Genomic DNA, 18265 nt, shown 5'->3' with positions numbered 1-18265 from the left:
AATGGCTGCAAACGGTCTCGAGGTGGCCGAACATAACCGTTTCCAGTCAACGATCGGCTCAGTTGGACCAGAGGACCCAGTCCATTCAACGTAAACACGCCCCATATCATTGTGGAGCCACCACTAGCTTGCACATTGTCGTGTTGACAACATGAGTCCATGGCTTCGTAGGGTCTGCGCCACACTCGAACCCTACCATCAGCTCTTACCAACTGAAATCGGGACTCATCTGATCAGGCGACGGTTTTCCAGTTGTCTAGGATCCAACTGATATAGCCATGAGCCTAAGACAGGCGAAGTCGTGCTGTTACAGGCACTCGCGTCGGTCGTCTGTTGCCATAGCTCAATAACGCCAGATTTCTCTACACTTTCCTAACGGATACGTTCGTCGTACGTCCCACATTGATCTCTGCGGCTATTTCACACAGTGTTGCATGTCTGTTAGCACTGACAACTCTACGCAAACGCCTCTGCTCTCGGTCGTTCAGTGAACGCCGTCGGCCGCTGCGTTGTCAGTGTTGAGAGGCAATGCCTCCAATTTGCTATTCTCGACACACTCCTGACGCTGTGGATCTCGCAATACTGGATTCCTTAACGATTTCAGAATTGGGGTGTCCCATGCGTCTAGCTGCAACTACCATTCCGCGTTCGAGGTCTCCAAATTCCCATCGTGCGGCCATAATCACGACGGAAACCTTTCCGTGTGAATCACCTTAGTACGAATGACTGCTCCGCCAACACACTGCCCTTTTACGCTTTGTGTACTCGATACTCCCGCTATTTGTATATGTGCGTATCGCTATATAATGACTTCGTCACATAAGTGTAGTTCGTGATGTTAACGTTAACAGACAATATCAAGTAATACGGACCATCCACGTAGCTCCTAAAACGTCCTTAGGATAAGCCAAGGTGATCAGAAAATCAAGGGAGTTGAACAGCAAAGCTGGGAGAGAAACATTAGTAGACATAAAAAATTTCCCCTATCTACGGGAGGAATACCGCGAGATATGCGAAGGCAAAGGATAATAGCACAGGTAAAAAAGGTATCTTGTTTTTTCTATTGAATTTCAGTCGGCTATATCGCGTGTATCCTATAACTAGCTATAGTTAAGATGATGGTACTTATTTGTTCACCAGCAAAACAACATTAATTTTTTTAGGTATTTCTCGACTACTTACATGTTTCGAGATGGAAATAGTTTAATATCTAAGTGTGTTCATTTGTTGTATGATAGATACATGATGCATTCCTATCTAATGTCCGAGAAGTGACCCAGTTCTCTAATTATCACGAGTCACACAATTCTGTAATACCAGTTCAAGCTCCTCTGGACCCCACATGCTGGTTTAATGAGAAATATTAATAATGTAATAATGGAACTATCGTTTCCCGTGTATTAGTGTTACTTTTTATCTGAATGTTTATGTTACTTTCAACCGTGACTGTTGTGAATATCAACTGAAATACATGGAGATCTGTCACCGATCAGTTTTATTTTACGATTCCTGGCATTCTCTGGACACGAAAAAGCGATAACAATACTCGCACACTAAACACTTGAAAATTTTGATAATCGGTAACATTCGCTCTATTTTACATACTTATGTCGCAGAGAAGGTGCACTGCAACGTAACGTGTTTGAACTTAAGCAAAACCGTTTGCAATGCTCTTGTATTCAAATCACCCAAGGACCATCTTCACGTTAGAAATGAAAGCATATTAACTGGCCGTCATACATGAAATTCTTTGTAATACCATCCAGCAACAAAATGAAAACCCAGAAATTTGCTGGCGCCGTTAAAAATGCTACGTCATAATCTGTAATATCGAACAGCATGAGCCTCCTCATCATGCCTTGACATCCTTTAACACATAACGTACTGAATGAAATGATTGTTACTGAAGTTTTACAACAACGCATAGACTTACATCAGGCATTGTAGCCAAGTGTTTCAAGTAGGTGTAGTGTTTCCCATGGTGTTCTTTAAAATTCGCTCTTGGCATGTTCTTCCTTTCGTCTGGAAATATTCTGTCGCTTGTTCCACTAATCAAATTACTTGACAATTTTTTACAGCTTCTGTTGGTTTTGTTGTATTCTTTCTAAAACACTGTAGAGGTAGAACTGTTCTTGTAGTGCCATGTATAGAGACCAAGGAATTTTTTACTTTCGTATTTTTTTCTTCTCTATTGTGGAAGTTATTTTTGAGTGTTAAGTTACTACAGATCTCCAGATTACTGTTATCTCCGTTATTGACGGTAGTGCGTTGTCAACATTTCCCTTGTAGCAGAGTATTCAGCGTGGTTCAGCAATGAGTAATTTTTTTAAGACTCTTTACAAACGTATCAAAGGTAACATGTATGAGGAGCTCATTGCTACCTTACCAGTTCAATATATTTTTGGTTACTGAATTTAAAATTGTTGCATCTTAAAACTATACCTAACAAAAATTTTATATGTGCAAATACAGTCCAAGAGAATAAAATCGAGGCACCACGAAGGAATTATCCGAATGGGACGGAAATGGATAATTGTGATGTACATGTACAGACCGAAAACTGATTGCAATTTCACAGAAATAGGATGATTTATTCAAAAGAAAGAGCTTCACAAATTGAGTGAGTCAAAACGCTTTGCTTGACCTCTGCACTTATACAAGCAGTTATTCGGTTTGGTATTGATTGAAGGCGTTGTTGGATGTCCTCTTGAGTGATATCAGCCGAGACTCTGTCCAACTGGCGCTTTAGGTCGTCAAAAGACCTTGCTGGTCAAGATAGGATTTGGCAAACACGAAGACAACCAGAAGAAACTTTATCATGCTAAAATGTAAGCCCAGGATAGCTTGTCGTGAGGGACAAGAAAATGTGCTGCAGAATATCGTCGACGTCCCGAGCTGCTATATGAGTGCCGCAGACGAAAACCAAAGGGGAAATCAAATGGCACCCCAGACCACCACTCGTGCCTGTCGGCCGTATGGCGGGCGACAGTAACGTTGGTATCCCACCACGTCTTCGGCCCTGCATCTTACTGACTAGAGTAGAATTGTTTTCAGCGGTGAGTCCCGCTTCCAACTGAGCCATGAAGAGAGACGAATAGCCGGCCTGAGTGGCCGAGCGGCTCTAGGCGCTACAGTTTGGAACCGCGCGACCGCTACGGTCGCAGGTTCGAATCCTACCTTGGGCATGGATGTGTGTGATGTCTTTAGGTTAGTTAGGTTTAAGTAGTTCTCAGTTCTAGGGGACTGATGACCTCAGCAGTTAAGTCCCATAGTGCTCAGATCCATTTTTTAGAGACGAATACATGCCTGAAGATGGCCCGGACAGCCCTGGGATACGAACCTGACTGCCCAACAACCAGTAATAATGGTCTGGAGAGTCATTTATTTCCAAAGCAGGACCCCTTTGGTTGTCATCCGCGGTATCCTTACATCATAGCAGTACGTCGACGATGATCTACACCCTGTTTTGATGCACTTCACGGCAAGCCACCTTAGGCTTACATTTTAGCAAGATAATGCTCGCCTGCAAGAGCTAGAGTTTTCTTACTGCTCGTCTTCGTGCTCCCCAAATGCTACACTAGGCAGCAAAGTCCCCAGGTCACTTCCCAACGGAGATCGTTTGCAGTATTATGGGCAGGGCCTTCCATCCGGCTCGGAATTTTGACGATCTAACGCGTTAATTGGACAGAACTTCGCACAATATCCCTCAGCAGGGCGTGCAACAACACTATCAAACAGTGCCAATCTGAATAACTGATTGTATAAGGGCCAGAGGCAGAGCAAAGCTTTTTGACTCGAAACGTTTGTGAAGCTCTTTTTCCTGTATAAATCATCCAATTTCTGTGAAATTTGCAATGATTTGTTTGTTATGCATGTACATCACACCTACCGATTTCCGTCTCATTCGGATATTTCCTTCACAGTGCCTCGTTTTTCTTTTTTTTTTTTCTCTCTCTTAGAGTGTATTTTGTATTTAATAAAGGGTTCAAATTGCCCTGGATGCTTCTATGGTGGATAATAACATTTTTATGTCTAGAAATGTAAACTGAGGACGATCAGGATTATGCATACCCTCCATTTGTTTAAATATCATTGGCAGGAGCATGTGAATAGGATCATTGAACACCTCAACATGAGCATCTACAACAGGTAAACAATGCAGAGCGATAGCCATACACATACATAACGTACACCATCCATTAGCAGACACGAAACAAGTCTGCAAGATACTGCTTCAGAGCACATAAAATGACATAACGGGCTAGTAGGAGATTAGAGATACGTTGGCATCATGAAAAGGTAGGCATCAATATATGTACTGAACAGTTGGTAAGTTAAATAAAAATTTCTTTATTTTTTCTGATATGCTGTAACCGCATGAAATTACGTATTAATCACTTCCTCTTAAATATTGTACTGAATCAACACTGGGGTGGTACAAGTCTATTTTGTATCTTTAAAAGTAATTAAGGTATTATAAGTATCGTCTTTAAATTCCTATCTGTTTTACTGCAATATTTCCATTTGTGAGACGGTGGAGTGTATGAGAACATAGTGTAGGACCGAAAAACCTATGCTGCAATAGTCTAACGGCAATCTCATGTCCGTTTAAACAGTGCACTTTCTTTCATTTCTCGCTTCACAGCGAAAAAAGACGAAATGACGCATAATGCATAATATTTAATAGCTCGCTCTGGAGAACACACGCATCACTGGCCAAATACAAAAATGTAGCCTTAAAAATTGGAATTATTTTAATGAAACGCGTTGTGCTTAGTACCATAACACACTTACTAAGAAGTGACAGCTGACAGAAACCGTTATTTTACTTATGAAAAACGAACATTCATGCACACAATCGTTGGCTTTCCCACAACCAGCATCACGTAGATAGAGTGAGACATCTGCAATTGTCTTCAGTGTTTTCTTAGTTACAGATTTGTGTGCGGCTCTTCGAAGATTTTGAAAAGAAACTTGTTCAGATTTAATTCTGGGTTATTTGGACATTTCATGACTGGTTAAGTGTGCACTGATTAACTATAAACGTTCGCTGTGACCTGTGTGTGAGTGGATGGAGGCTCATGAAATATGAATAAGATTTTATTATCTAGCCTGTGACCAATTGGAGATGCCTATTTAATTATGCAACTTAGATAGCAGTCGCATTGTAAATTTGTGGACTACATACTCTGATAATCTAGACTTCAGTTCCAAAAAGTGGCACAGGTAGTTCACAAAACAGTGCTTATTACATTCACCGTTTGATTGGAACACTTAATGATTAAATTAAATTATTTCGAACGCGTTGTGTAGTCTTAAAATTAAAGTGTCTGCTCCCAATCATTTCAGTATTTCAGTGTTGGTACTGATAATTTTTTGCTGTGAATGAGGAGTGTGCAAGACTGCGTGCAGAGAACTGGCCGCACCGGCTACACAGAGCTGTGACTGACGAACAGGGTGCAGCGTACAGCTGAGGGTGCGTGTTGCAGCAGGGAGTTCTACCTGACGTCGGCCGGCTGGGTGGGCGACGACAACCACGAGGTGTCGGCCGTCTGGCTCAACCGCGCTCAGAACATCAGCATCATCAGCACCTGCCACGCGCCCAACTGGACCTGCGTCGAGGTGAGCTCTCTCTCTCTCTCTCTCTCTCTCTCTCTCTCTCTCTCTACTGGCCGGTAGCTGCTGTAGATAGCTGCGCTTGGTGACCTGGCCTACTCGAACGCTGCGACATAAGGCGCGGGCACTCGGGAACGCCCGTAAGCTGGCGCACGCCATCGTACTGACTTGGTTTGCTATGTGTAAGGCGGCCCCATTGCACGTATAGTGCGCATGCGCGACCCACTCGACCACCGCCGGTCGCTGCCTCCTGGGGCGCTATTCTGTATCGTTCATACCGATCGGTGTAGTAGGTTAGTCTCGGTAGTGACGTCATTTTCGGTTCTTTACCGAGATATCCTATTCAGTAAGCTTCTGAGACTTGTTACCGAACGGTCCTCCCACCGATTTTACGACAATTGTAACGAGAGGTTTTGGATTTCGGTCTGGCCCTGTCGATCGGTGAGCTGTTGTTTATGTACACCAATAATTTGTTATTTTAAACATATTTAGCGGTTTTAGCTTTGTATTTAGTGATTGTGTTACTAAAGAATCACCAGAGGACGCATCTGGTTGGAAAGTGTGTTCGTAATAGACTGTTTTCCTTTGTTAGAAATACGGTTAGGTTAGGTTGTTACTGTGAATGATTACATCCAAAAAAAAAAAAAAAACAATTTTCGGTCAATATACTCTCAAAATACGTGTTATTTTAATGCAAACACGAGTTTAAACATCATTAAATATCAAGACATCGGCTATGCTTACGTATATTACGTGAGTGTGAACTGACGTTACTAGTGCCTTTGCGTACTTTTTCCCACAAATGGGTTAGTAATAATCGAATCCGGCCGCGGTGGTCTCGCGGTTCTAGGCGCGCAGTCCAGAACCGTGCGACTACTACGGTCGCAGGTTCGAATCCTGCCTCGGGCATGGATGTGTGTGATGTCCTTAGGTTAGTTAGGTTTAAGTAGTTCTAAGTTCTAGGGGACTGATGACCACAGCAGTTGAGTCCCATAGTACTCAGAGCCATTTGAACCATTTTTTTAATAATCGAAACGTGTTAACAACTTTCAAGTAACAATGGAAAGCAATTACGTGAAGCTTGATATTGGAAACCTTCCAAACTATCACGCATTTATGACTTACGCAGCACCGTTTGGCAACGAAGTCAGCCTACGTTCCCCTACACAATACTACAAGAATTGAGATTTGCGCGTCTGTTGTTCGGCGTGGCCAAGTGGTTAGCGCGCGTGAATGCGCTACAAAAGGTTACGGCTTCGCGCATGGGGTGGATGAAAAAAAAAAAAATTTTTTTTTCCTCTTCATGTATGCTACACGTTCTGAGACATTCTAATACGTGTAAGTTAAGATTTTTCTGCAATATTGGTTGTTACTTACATGTAAGAGCGCACTTACTCAGTAATGATTTCGTGATTTCTGTGTGTTTCAAATGCCGGCTGGAATGGCCGAGCGGCTCTAGGCGCTACAGTCTGGAACCGCGCGACCGGTACGGTCGCAGGTTCGAATCCTGCCTCGGGCGTGGATGTGTGTGATGTCCTTAGGTTAGTTAGGTTTAAGTAGTTCTAAGTTCTAGGGGACTGATGACCACAGATGTTAAGTCCCATAGTGCTCAGAGCCATTTGCACCATTTGTGTTTCAAATACGAAATATGAAATTGCTGTGAGTGAAACAACCGACAGTGACCTTTAAATTTTTTCTTGTCAGAAATTATTCACCATTTTTTCCGAATATGTAGCGATTTCCGAGTATGCGGTTAGACAGGAATCTAAGAGCACAACTTAAATTACTGGGAATGTAAGTAGGAGCAGTCACCTTCATAATCTTGCTTGTCACAAGTATTTATCTGCGATCGAATCCTCAACCACAGTAGACAGAGATGGAAGATCTCTGCCGTAATATTTTTAGACTGTAGCACCACATACGAAACATTTTCATTCATGAGATCCATGTTATAAACTTCGACGAACTGCAGGAGCTTTCGAAAACGCGTTCTTTTTTTCAGTTTTGTTTTTAAGATCCAAATCGTTGACGAGTCATATGGGGAAGTGGGCTACTTAATCATTTGGATCTCTAGGAGTGTGTTATAACCACATTCTGTTTATCTTCTTATTCTTTGAAACTCTTAGAATCAATTTTTTGGGTGTTTTTATAGATGTATTAGTACAATGTGGTACTGCACACTATTCCTAACTCATTTTCCGAAACGTAAAATCCAAAAGACGGTGTCAGTGTGAATGAGAATAAGATGACATAATCCCGCATTTATGACAATCTGTAGAATACAGTCGAATACGATATCGTAATTCTGCATGCATGGTGTGGTGTCACCGCCAAACACCACACTTGCTAGGTGATAGCCTTTAAATCGGCCGCGGTCCGTTAGTATACGTCGGACCCACGTGTCGCCACTGTCAGTGATTGCAGACCGAGCGCCGCCACACGGCAGGTCTAGAGAGACTTCCTAGCACTCGCCCCAGTTGTACAGCCGACTTTGCTAGCGATGGTTCACTGACAAATTACGCTCTCAATTGCCGAGACGATAGTTAGCATAGCCTTCAGCTACATCATTTGCTACGACCTAGCAAGGCGCCATTATCAATTGCTATTTATCTTGTGATGCATGTACCGTCAGACCGATGTTCACCAATTATGGATTAAAGTTAAGTATTCCAGAAGCTACGTACTTTTTTTACTAGGCTCAACTCCTTTAACTGTTCCAGACCTCACGCCAGCCTGCGTGAGCTTAAACGCATGCCTTTCGGCTTCCTCTCATAGTGGCTTGGCTGTGTTGCCAAGTCACAACACATGGAAACATGCGGTCAGAGAAACTGTAAAAATTTTTATGCATTTCAGCTGAGAATCATGGAAATGGATATACTGATCCTGATACTGTTAAGGAGGAGGCAAGGGCGATGAAGGCGGGCACTTCAGATCTATCGAATGCGGCGTCATGCGTTATGGCAACGTAAACGCAGTTTTCGGTACTTGGAAGAATAGCGCGCCTGTGTCGTCTGCTAGCCGCTTTGTGTTCGTGGCGCTGTGCGCGCTGCAGTGCGCATGCGCGGATCTGCGGCCGCTTGCTTTTGATTGGCTTGCGCAACACGAACCGATAATAGCGCTTCGGTTCTCTAGACCCGAACGGTATTGCTAGCGAAATACTGAATAACGCAGGGACTCTAATTCGAGTAGTAGACCGTTCGGTGCTATTGAGTACCGAAACGATCGGCACAATGGCGTGAGAGGCACCCACTTGCCTTTCTCATACTGTGGCATCAAGCAGTCATGCCTGCAAGATGAGTGGTTTGCCAAGCGAGTGGATTCTTCCTTAATTTATCGAGCAACATGAATTCTCGTATCTTACCATTTAGTTACAAATTATCCTCCTGTATGAATAATACGCAACGGAAACACGCATCTGACTATCAGTGATTTATAGAACTCTGACTGTACACTACGCACTGGCAATACCACATTTACCTTTTGTCTTTGATTTAACGGCTTTTATATAAATTCGGGACATTACGATAACATACAATTTAATGAAAAAGGCCACCAATCTCTTTCTTTTCACTATTTGATTTATTCCTAAACACACAAATTCTACAACCTACAACAAAATCACATGAGAAATTCCGCCCAGTGGGCATGGCTTTACGTTAGTGAATCTCAATACTATGGTCTCGTAATCTATTTACCGCAACAGTGCACTCCCTGGATCGGATGGTGGATCTTTTATTATACCTCACACTTCGCCTCTCACAATAATCCTCACGAAACTTTCCTCCAGATCGAGCGATACAGAAGGAACAGGCATACCCACAAATCTTTCGAAACTACCTTGCTACTCCCATGCAAAACACACATACCCAAATTACACGACATACACAACACAACAATATGAAATATTACACAAAGAACGGTTACAACTTCATCACTTTCCGCTTTCCCACTTCAATCAATATTTATCCCAGTTTCACACGACACTGCCCCACTTTGTAATTTCTACTTTCCTACTGTGAACTCTGGAGATAAACGCACGTCTTCCTGTGCAATGCAAGCCAAGTGGCGTTGCTGGAAAAACGGCCGACTCACCTTGATTCTCTCTCAGAGTTTAAATTCAGCGTCACACGGAATGATATTTCTTAAATACTTCAACTTATGATACACACGCTATTTCTTAAATATTTCAGCTTATTGTACACACGCTATTAATTCTTAAATATTTCAGCTTATTGTACACACGCTATTAATTCTTAAATATTTCAGCTTAAGCTCACGGAAGTATCTCAACTTATATCTACACGTGGGCTCTTTGTGACCGTTGGTTTACTACAATCCCCTTAAAATTACCTGCCTCACTTTGTAATTTTCCCCACAAAAGGTCCTGTGAAAGAGAAATTATTAATTCTAACTACTCTTAAATATTCCACATCCATACCATGCCTCCACTCTTTCATTCCGGAGCACAACAAAAAAAACAGGTCTTTACAGCAGAAGGTTCAGCGGCAGAGTGCTGAAACATGGCCGTATTCTGATTCTCTCGCACCTCTCTCGAAGTGGGAGAAGCACCTTGCTACCTTATTGGTCAGCCACATTTCAGACGCTCAAAGCTCTGGTAACTTCCATCTCTTTGGTCTCACCAAAGGTAGCCAAAGGATCGACTCAAAGATGATCATATATTCCGATTCACTATCTGTGGTTAGCAGACGACCATACATTCATTCCTTTCACAGATCTCACCAAACTGGATGTAGGGATTTATTTTGAGGGAGTGCACATGTGATCAATTAAATAAATAAATTGTCATTCTTTCCCACACTGGTATCCGGCTTCGCTGTATTAATTGAAATTGAGTTACTTTTACACAAAAAATGTGTTGTTCTGACAAGAATTTCGTACCTATTTTCAATGTTGGGCGGTACTGTACCCTTTCACCACCGGCTACCCATGCAGAAAAAAGTGGCACGGTACTATCCTTGCAATGCGAGGGTAGTTCCGAACATTTTTTTAAGAAAACTGGATTAAAACAAACGTAGCAATTCATCAAAATAACCAGGAGGAGACCTTAGCTCCTGGTGACCTCAAATTGACGACCAAATGTTGTTACTTTACCAAATTGGCAGTTGTTGCATTATTGTACTCTCCACAATCCGGAGTAACGTACACATACTAATTTACAACAATCTACATGACAAATAAAACATCACATCATAGAGATGAAAAAATAATCTTGAGATAAAATTTTGCTTTAGTTACTGGGATCTTCGTTATTTTTATGAGTAATCCAACTTTCAATAATTCTAAAACAAATAAAAAATACTTTCTCTGTTGTCACACATATAGACGACAAGAACTTGCATTTCGACTAGCCTTCGTTACACTTTAATGTGAAATGTCACCACTGTGATAATAAAAATAAGTGGCTTCAGTCAAAACACCAACAAGATTATTACTATGGACGACATCAAAATACATCAGTTAATTCCGATATTTGTTGTGCAATGCAAACTCTTGTCCCCTGTGACAATCTTACTGATCAATGCTACATGAACCGCTACGTTAGTATTACGCCACTGGCTTATAATTAGAGCATCATTGTACGAAATATTCTGATAAACATGCTACGTGAACTTGATAACCCAGAACAGACAAAAAACAAACACTAACTATTCTAAACACAAATGCTGATGAAATACAATCACACTTGCTGTCCCTTCAGGAATGAAACACATAAAAAAAACATTTACACAATTACAAATACATTATTCCCTATCTTGCGAGTCACACGGAAACCTTTCATTCTGTGATTTTCTTGGGGTCAAAAAGTTGCTGATAGTCTTCCTAGAACCACTGTCTCGGTGTCAAAGCTCTCCCATGGTTACCCGGACGAAAGTCTTTGAGTCACTCAAATCGGCATTTTGAACACGCACTGGACAGTAAACTGTATCTCACATTAAAGACAAATGTCATATTCACTGTCAGAGTACCATCCACACGAATCTGTTCGTCCAAAAAAAAAATGGCCCTACAACCACTATTACCCACGGTTCTGTCCTTTCAGTTCATGGTGTAATTAAAAGTCGTAAGTTTCAACAAACAGCACTTATTCCCGCACCAGTTCAAGAAATGTCTCCTACTACAGACGCAAATGTCAATGTCCCACTCTAGTTTCTTGCCTTCATACAATAATTGTTCACCAAACGACAACTGTCCTCTAAGTATACCAAGTGTCCCACATGCAATTCACAAAGCACACTTAACAAGTCACTGCCAAAAGTTTATGGATCCCACCATTCAGTGGTCAAGACAAAACAAAACGATCGTCCTGTCTGCTAAAGACAAAATCTTTTCCACCACTCACAACGTGGAAACACCAGTCCTTCACTTTCCACATTATGGAAAGTCGCAGTCATCTTGTTTCACGGCTCCACAGTCCAGTACTAGTTATTAGCTGCTGGTAAAAAAAATGCTCGCCGGACTCTGCCGCGCCTCGTCCATTCTGCAGTAGCGCCGCTGCGCGCGCCGTTGAGCAGAAGAAACCACCCGCTGTTGCCTCCGCGGGATACCTTCCCCAGTCGTAAGGGTGGCGGAACTCATGAATGGCCAGTGGTACGTGCGTGTCGCCCCAGGCCGTTGACCTGCTGTAGCGGGCGCGTGGAGTGTACCCCGTCCGACAGTGGAGTGGGGAGTGCCGCGGCTCTGTCGCCTGTCGCCACGGCATCGTCAGCTCGGCCCGCTAGCGGTATGGGCGTTACGACACCCAATCATTTAGCCTTCCGTGCATCTCGCAACATTACAGACAAGAGGAAATTCTTACATTAAAATTATACACCCTAGTTTTCTACACATACAACATCAACATTTATCTCTTTTCTATAGACAGCCCACACTCGTGCTATTCATTGTACCTGTCGTCCCTCATACAAAACATGAAAGTGTAAAAAAAAAAAACAAAAGGAATAATAAACAATCTATACAGCTCATAATTACAATATCAAATAGTAGGCTACTCTAACATCCTATCACATTGAAAATATTAGAAACTTTATCCTAAAACTACAATATACAATGAACTTTTGTGCTTGTGACACACTGAAATTAATACCCCTTGAAAGTGTTCTAACAAAAAATAAGAATAATCTACATAGCTCACAATTACCTACCACATGTTATTAAATAGTAAACTACTTTAACATCCTAACACAACAAACATTTTAGAAACTGATGACTCTAAATCTACAACATACAATGCACCTTTGTGCTTGTGACAGATTGAAATTAATACCACTTGAAAGTGTTCTAACAAAAAAAATAAATAATCTATACAGCTCACAATTACCTACCACAGGTTATTAAATATTAAACTACTTTAACCTCCTAACATAATAAACATTTTAGAAACTGATGACTCTAAATCTACAACATACAATGCACCTTTGTGCTTGTGACACACTGAAATTAGTATCTCTTTATATATTTTACCTTTTTTTTTTATTATATATAGCAACATTTCTAGGACAGGTATGTACCAGCCACATGTCAGATCCTGACCTGCCATCGAGGTTCATCCAAATCAAACAATAACACAATAATGTTTTAGTTATGGATCTGTAGCATCCCCTTTACCGGAGTGTGCGCATTGATCACAGTACTCTACGACTCTCACTCACCAGATATCACATTTTCCTTCTCATTCAATCCATTAATACACTAACAGAATAGGTCTAGAAGTCAGCTAACCTTAACACCACCACACTCACGACAACATACCATACCTTTGCACCCTTATACTCAACCACATAACACATGAAGCTGTTCCGGAGATAGCTTTCCAGTCTCCGAATTCGTCCTTTCACTCTGGCACCTCTCTCCATCGGCTTACCTCCGCATTCACTTCATGCTAAATATCAACTTAGAATTGCGACATTTCATCTAAGAAACAAAAATACACAAATTATTCAACCTGCAAAATAACTGTACACATTCTTGGTACCGTTTTGATTAGTTATCCTGGTACCAGGCTTCAACAACAACAACAATAAATATTATTTTTGCCAAATCGCAAATGTTATGCTAAGAATTAGATCTTACACTTATATTACATCTTACGTCAGTGTTCCACAACGTTCACCATCTGGATCTCATACTCCCTTTATGTCCTTTCACATTGTGCAGTTGTCCTCATCTCTTCATTCGTATTTCGGCTCTCCGTCCGTCCATTACTCCATCATTTCCTGGTCTTCCTTCGCCTTTCGCATCAATCTCTATTGCAGCATACACAGGTCTCTCTGTAACATACATCTAAGACATCTCCACATTATTAATTCTACTCACCTTTATTTACCACTGTTTCATCACGTCGAATCACTATTTATTAATCACACTGCTTCACGTCGCTTCTCTCCTTAAATATCACCTTTATCCACTACTATTTATCACGTCGCTTCTCTATCTACCATCTTTATCCACTCATTAATCATCACGTCGTTTCTGCTTGATCCTTATTCATATGACAAAAAACACGTACATACACCACTCTGTCGACTCCTGTTCACGGCTCATTCGACCAGTCTATTCCGTCATACTTCCTGACATCCCGCCTGAAGATTCTTATGTTCGATTTGACCCTGCACAACGTTACACACCACAAATAAATACACTGACTATCTACCATAAATTGCCTACTTTAGATCTATCCTTAACTTTTCCATAATTTGATGTTAGAAATGTGATGAAGCCCACGAGATTGTTTTCCCTTGATCGTCTCAATCAGTACAGCATTTTCATGGACAATCCGCCTCACTCTGAATGGTCCACTATACACAGTAAAGAATTTGCTAGTTAGGAATCTAAGTTTACATGAAAATTAAATGTGTGCAGAGAATATACAAGCTGGGAGAAATGGGACAGCCCAAGTGTTAGAAACCTTGGTGCTAGTAGCCTCTTTCACTAACACCAGATTCCGAACAACCATACACAGCACCTCATTATAACTGTCACCTCGACTATGACATACTATAGATCAGATGGCATCTAATTTAAAAACTTCGATCACATTACTGATGTGACCTGTAACAGCAATATAAACGTACCCTATTCCATACAGATCACAATGTTTACTTTTTACATTACGTGTTAAGTACCTGCAATAGTCAAATCGCACTAATTATACTGGACTCCTTGGCATTATTACATGACATTTTAGCAACTAGTTTCTTTGAAGAAACAGTTCTTTTACTTTACAGTTCGAAATAAAAATTTGCAAATTTTGCTCTGAGAGACCAGCCTAACAGATGCCATTACTGGTGGTTTATTCTCTGATCAGAAGTATGGTATTTGCACTCCTACATATCAGTAGAGTATGTCCGCTACATAGACAATTTTCAGTGCCAGCTGCACGTGTTTTAAGGCAAGATGCTAAGGGCTGATATGTTGGATTTGTTTCTCCTATCCATCAATCTATTACGACAAGAAAGAAATACCAGGATTCCATGCTCTCCTGTCATTCTGATAGTTTCTGCCGTTCCTATCCTCGACTCTGTCTGACCTATGAGTCGTGTCTCCGTTCACGATATTGCTCTCATTACCCAATTCTTGTAACAAGTGCTGAAATGACGCAGAATCGTCTAAGCCTCTGCCTGCTATCACTATATCTCTGCGCAATTTCACTGGCAACTTCGCTCTACAGATCCTAATGAGCTCCCCAGGTTCGTATGTCACATCCAAATACCTATTTCCTCTCAGGATTTTCTGATAGCACGACACTGGATCTCTTATACCACCTTCGTTACAATTTGGCATCATCAATATGCTTTGCTTAACCTGGTCCTGCTTACTTTTCGACCAGAATTCATTTAAAAATTTGTCACAAAACATCTTGTAGCTACTACAGTCTTTAATAACTTCCTGCATTTTCGCTCTAGCCTCGTCCCTCAAATGGTTACACACAAACTTCATTTTTAGGAGCGGTCCCCACGATGAAGGTAATGAATCTTGAAATTGAGACAGCCACAGGCATGGATGTTGGTAATTATCAGGATCCGGAAAACAAGTGTACGTTTGTACCGACACGAAGTGTCTCCTACATTCTTCTTCCGCATTTATGTTTTCCGACCTTGGGCTATACCCAGTTGGGTTTGCCACCTGTTTTATCCGACACAACCGTTCTTCTAACTCTCTGAGTTCGTCATCCTCTTTCTGCCTATTTTCGATTTTTGAATTTATCTCACTCTCCCTCCGCAGTCTACCTGGTGGTGTTTCACCTTCGCTTCTGCACGCTAATTGCAACTGTGCTAGTTCTTCCCTATGTTTCCTATTTGTTTCTAATTGTGCCTCTTTAAACTGTAATAGTGATTGTATCTCCTCCTGGTCGGCATAAACCTCTCGCTGCGTACTGTCAGAGCCTGTTTCGCCTCTTATACTGATCTTTTCTACATCTGCGCTAATCGTATTCATTCTGACCACTACCTCCGCAACTTCATCCCTGTGTTTATTTAGCGCCATTTCCTGCCGTGTGACGTGAGCTTCCACGCTGTCTAATGCCCCTTGTTTATCTGCAAGTAAGTCCCCCACTATCTCTTTGATTCGCTCATCCGGCCACACGCCCCTATGTTCTGTAATATCGCTTTCTATTGCACTTATTCGTACCTCCAAATTATTGGCTTTTTCTTTCACAGCATCACATTCTTGCTGCACCGCATCCAGATTCTTCTCCCCCTCATCTAACCGATTATTAACTGCGGACAGACGCTCATCGATAACTGTGTGTAGCTTCCTCATTGGCTCTTTATTTCCCTTATCAATTGCCTCCAATCTTTCCTTATTTGCTTCCAATCTCTCCTTAGTCTCCCTATCCATTGCTTCCAATCTCTCCTTAGCCTCCCTATCTCTCTCCTTATTCTCCCTATCTCTCTCCTTATTATCTCTATTGATTGCTTCTAATCTTTCGTTAGTTGCTTCAAATCTTTCCTTAGTCTCCCTACTCATCGCTTGTAAAAACTGCAGTATCACATCGTTATTTCCTACTTTCGACGCGCTCACCTCGTTCGCCTGAGAAACCGTAGCTTCGCTAAGGGTAGCTGCACTTTCACCGCACACCTGGCCTAGTCTCGGCTCGCCCGCGTCGTCGGGAAAAGCCCGCGTTTGTGGACAAAGCCCACCGCATAAAGGTTCCCCTTGCAGCGGTCCACTGAACAATACAGCCCGTTCGGAGCGTTTGCCTTTCTCGCTCATTAACCCATGGTCAACAGCTACTTCCTGCTGCACTGCTACGTCCACCCCAGAATCGCTATTCTCCATGGTGGCTACACTTTTCGACTGCGACCTAGTTACTACGGACATTACGCAAAAAAAATTATGAAACGATCTTCCAGCCTTGTGCGATATAGCAATTAATTACATAAAATAAAATAAAAGATCCTCACCAATCCAGAAAGAATTTGCAAACAGAAGAAATTTTACTTCTTAGCGCTATCACAATACATTCCATAAAAAAAATCTTAACAGCAAACCCTAACAACAAAATATCCTAACAAAAACGATCCTGGCAAAGGAATCCTGGCAACAAATTAAATATCCTGGTAACAAAATTATCGTGGCAAAAAAAACGGAATCCTGGCAACAAATTAAATATCCTGGTAACAAAATTATCGTGGCAAAAAACGGAATCCTGGCAGGGTCGAAATTATGAGAGGCACCCACTTGCCTTTCTCATACTGTGGCATCAAGCAGTCATGCCTGCAAGATGAGTGGTTTGCCAAGCGAGTGGATTCTTCCTTAATTTATCGAGCAACATGAATTCTCGTATCTTACCATTTAGTTACAAATTATCCTCCTGTATGAATAATACGCAACGGAAACACGCATCTGACTATCAGTGATTTATAGAACTCTGACTGTACACTACGCACTGGCAATACCACATTTACCTTTTGTCTTTGATTTAACGGCTTTTATATAAATTCGGGACATTACGATAACATACAATTTAATGAAAAAGGCCACCAATCTCTTTCTTTTCACTATTTGATTTATTCCTAAACACACAAATTCTACAACCTACAACAAAATCACATGAGAAATTCCGCCCAGTGGGCATGGCTTTACGTTAGTGAATCTCAATACTATGGTCTCGTAATCTATTTACCGCAACAGTGCACTCCCTGGATCGGATGGTGGATCTTTTATTATACCTCACACTTCGCCTCTCACAATAATCCTCACGAAACTTTCCTCCAGATCGAGCGATACAGAAGGAACAGGCATACCCACAAATCTTTCGAAACTACCTTGCTACTCCCATGCAAAACACACATACCCAAATTACACGACATACACAACACAACAATATGAAATATTACACAAAGAACGGTTACAACTTCATCACTTTCCGCTTTCCCACTTCAATCAATATTTATCCCAGTTTCACACGACACTGCCCCACTTTGTAATTTCTACTTTCCTACTGTGAACTCTGGAGATAAACGCACGTCTTCCTGTGCAATGCAAGCCAAGTGGCGTTGCTGGAAAAACGGCCGACTCACCTTGATTCTCTCTCAGAGTTTAAATTCAGCGTCACACGGAATGATATTTCTTAAATACTTCAACTTATGATACACACGCTATTTCTTAAATATTTCAGCTTATTGTA

The 18265-nt window shown here is 41.6% G+C and overlaps 1 protein-coding gene across 3 annotated transcripts in view; it reads left to right on the top strand.

Annotated features, from left to right (window-relative positions):
• LOC126483960 (inactive dipeptidyl peptidase 10) overlaps window positions 1-18265 on the top strand; it is a 1424293-nt gene that overhangs the window by 1223756 nt on the left and 182272 nt on the right. Inside the window, exon 11 of one of the 3 annotated variants that reach the window (XM_050107257.1) lies at window positions 5493-5622. In XM_050107257.1, the coding sequence (XP_049963214.1) occupies window positions 5493-5622 (130 nt within the window). Of the gene's footprint in view, window positions 1-5456; window positions 5623-18265 lie in introns of all 3 variants that reach the window. The other 2 variants (XM_050107256.1, XM_050107255.1) reach the window with 2 other exon arrangements.

This window comes from Schistocerca serialis, chromosome 6 (genome assembly GCF_023864345.2).
Source record: "Schistocerca serialis cubense isolate TAMUIC-IGC-003099 chromosome 6, iqSchSeri2.2, whole genome shotgun sequence".
Taxonomy (NCBI): Eukaryota; Metazoa; Arthropoda; class Insecta; order Orthoptera; family Acrididae; genus Schistocerca; species Schistocerca serialis.
Note: the sequence above shows the minus strand (reverse complement) of the source record. Positions and strands in the feature narration are given on the sequence as shown.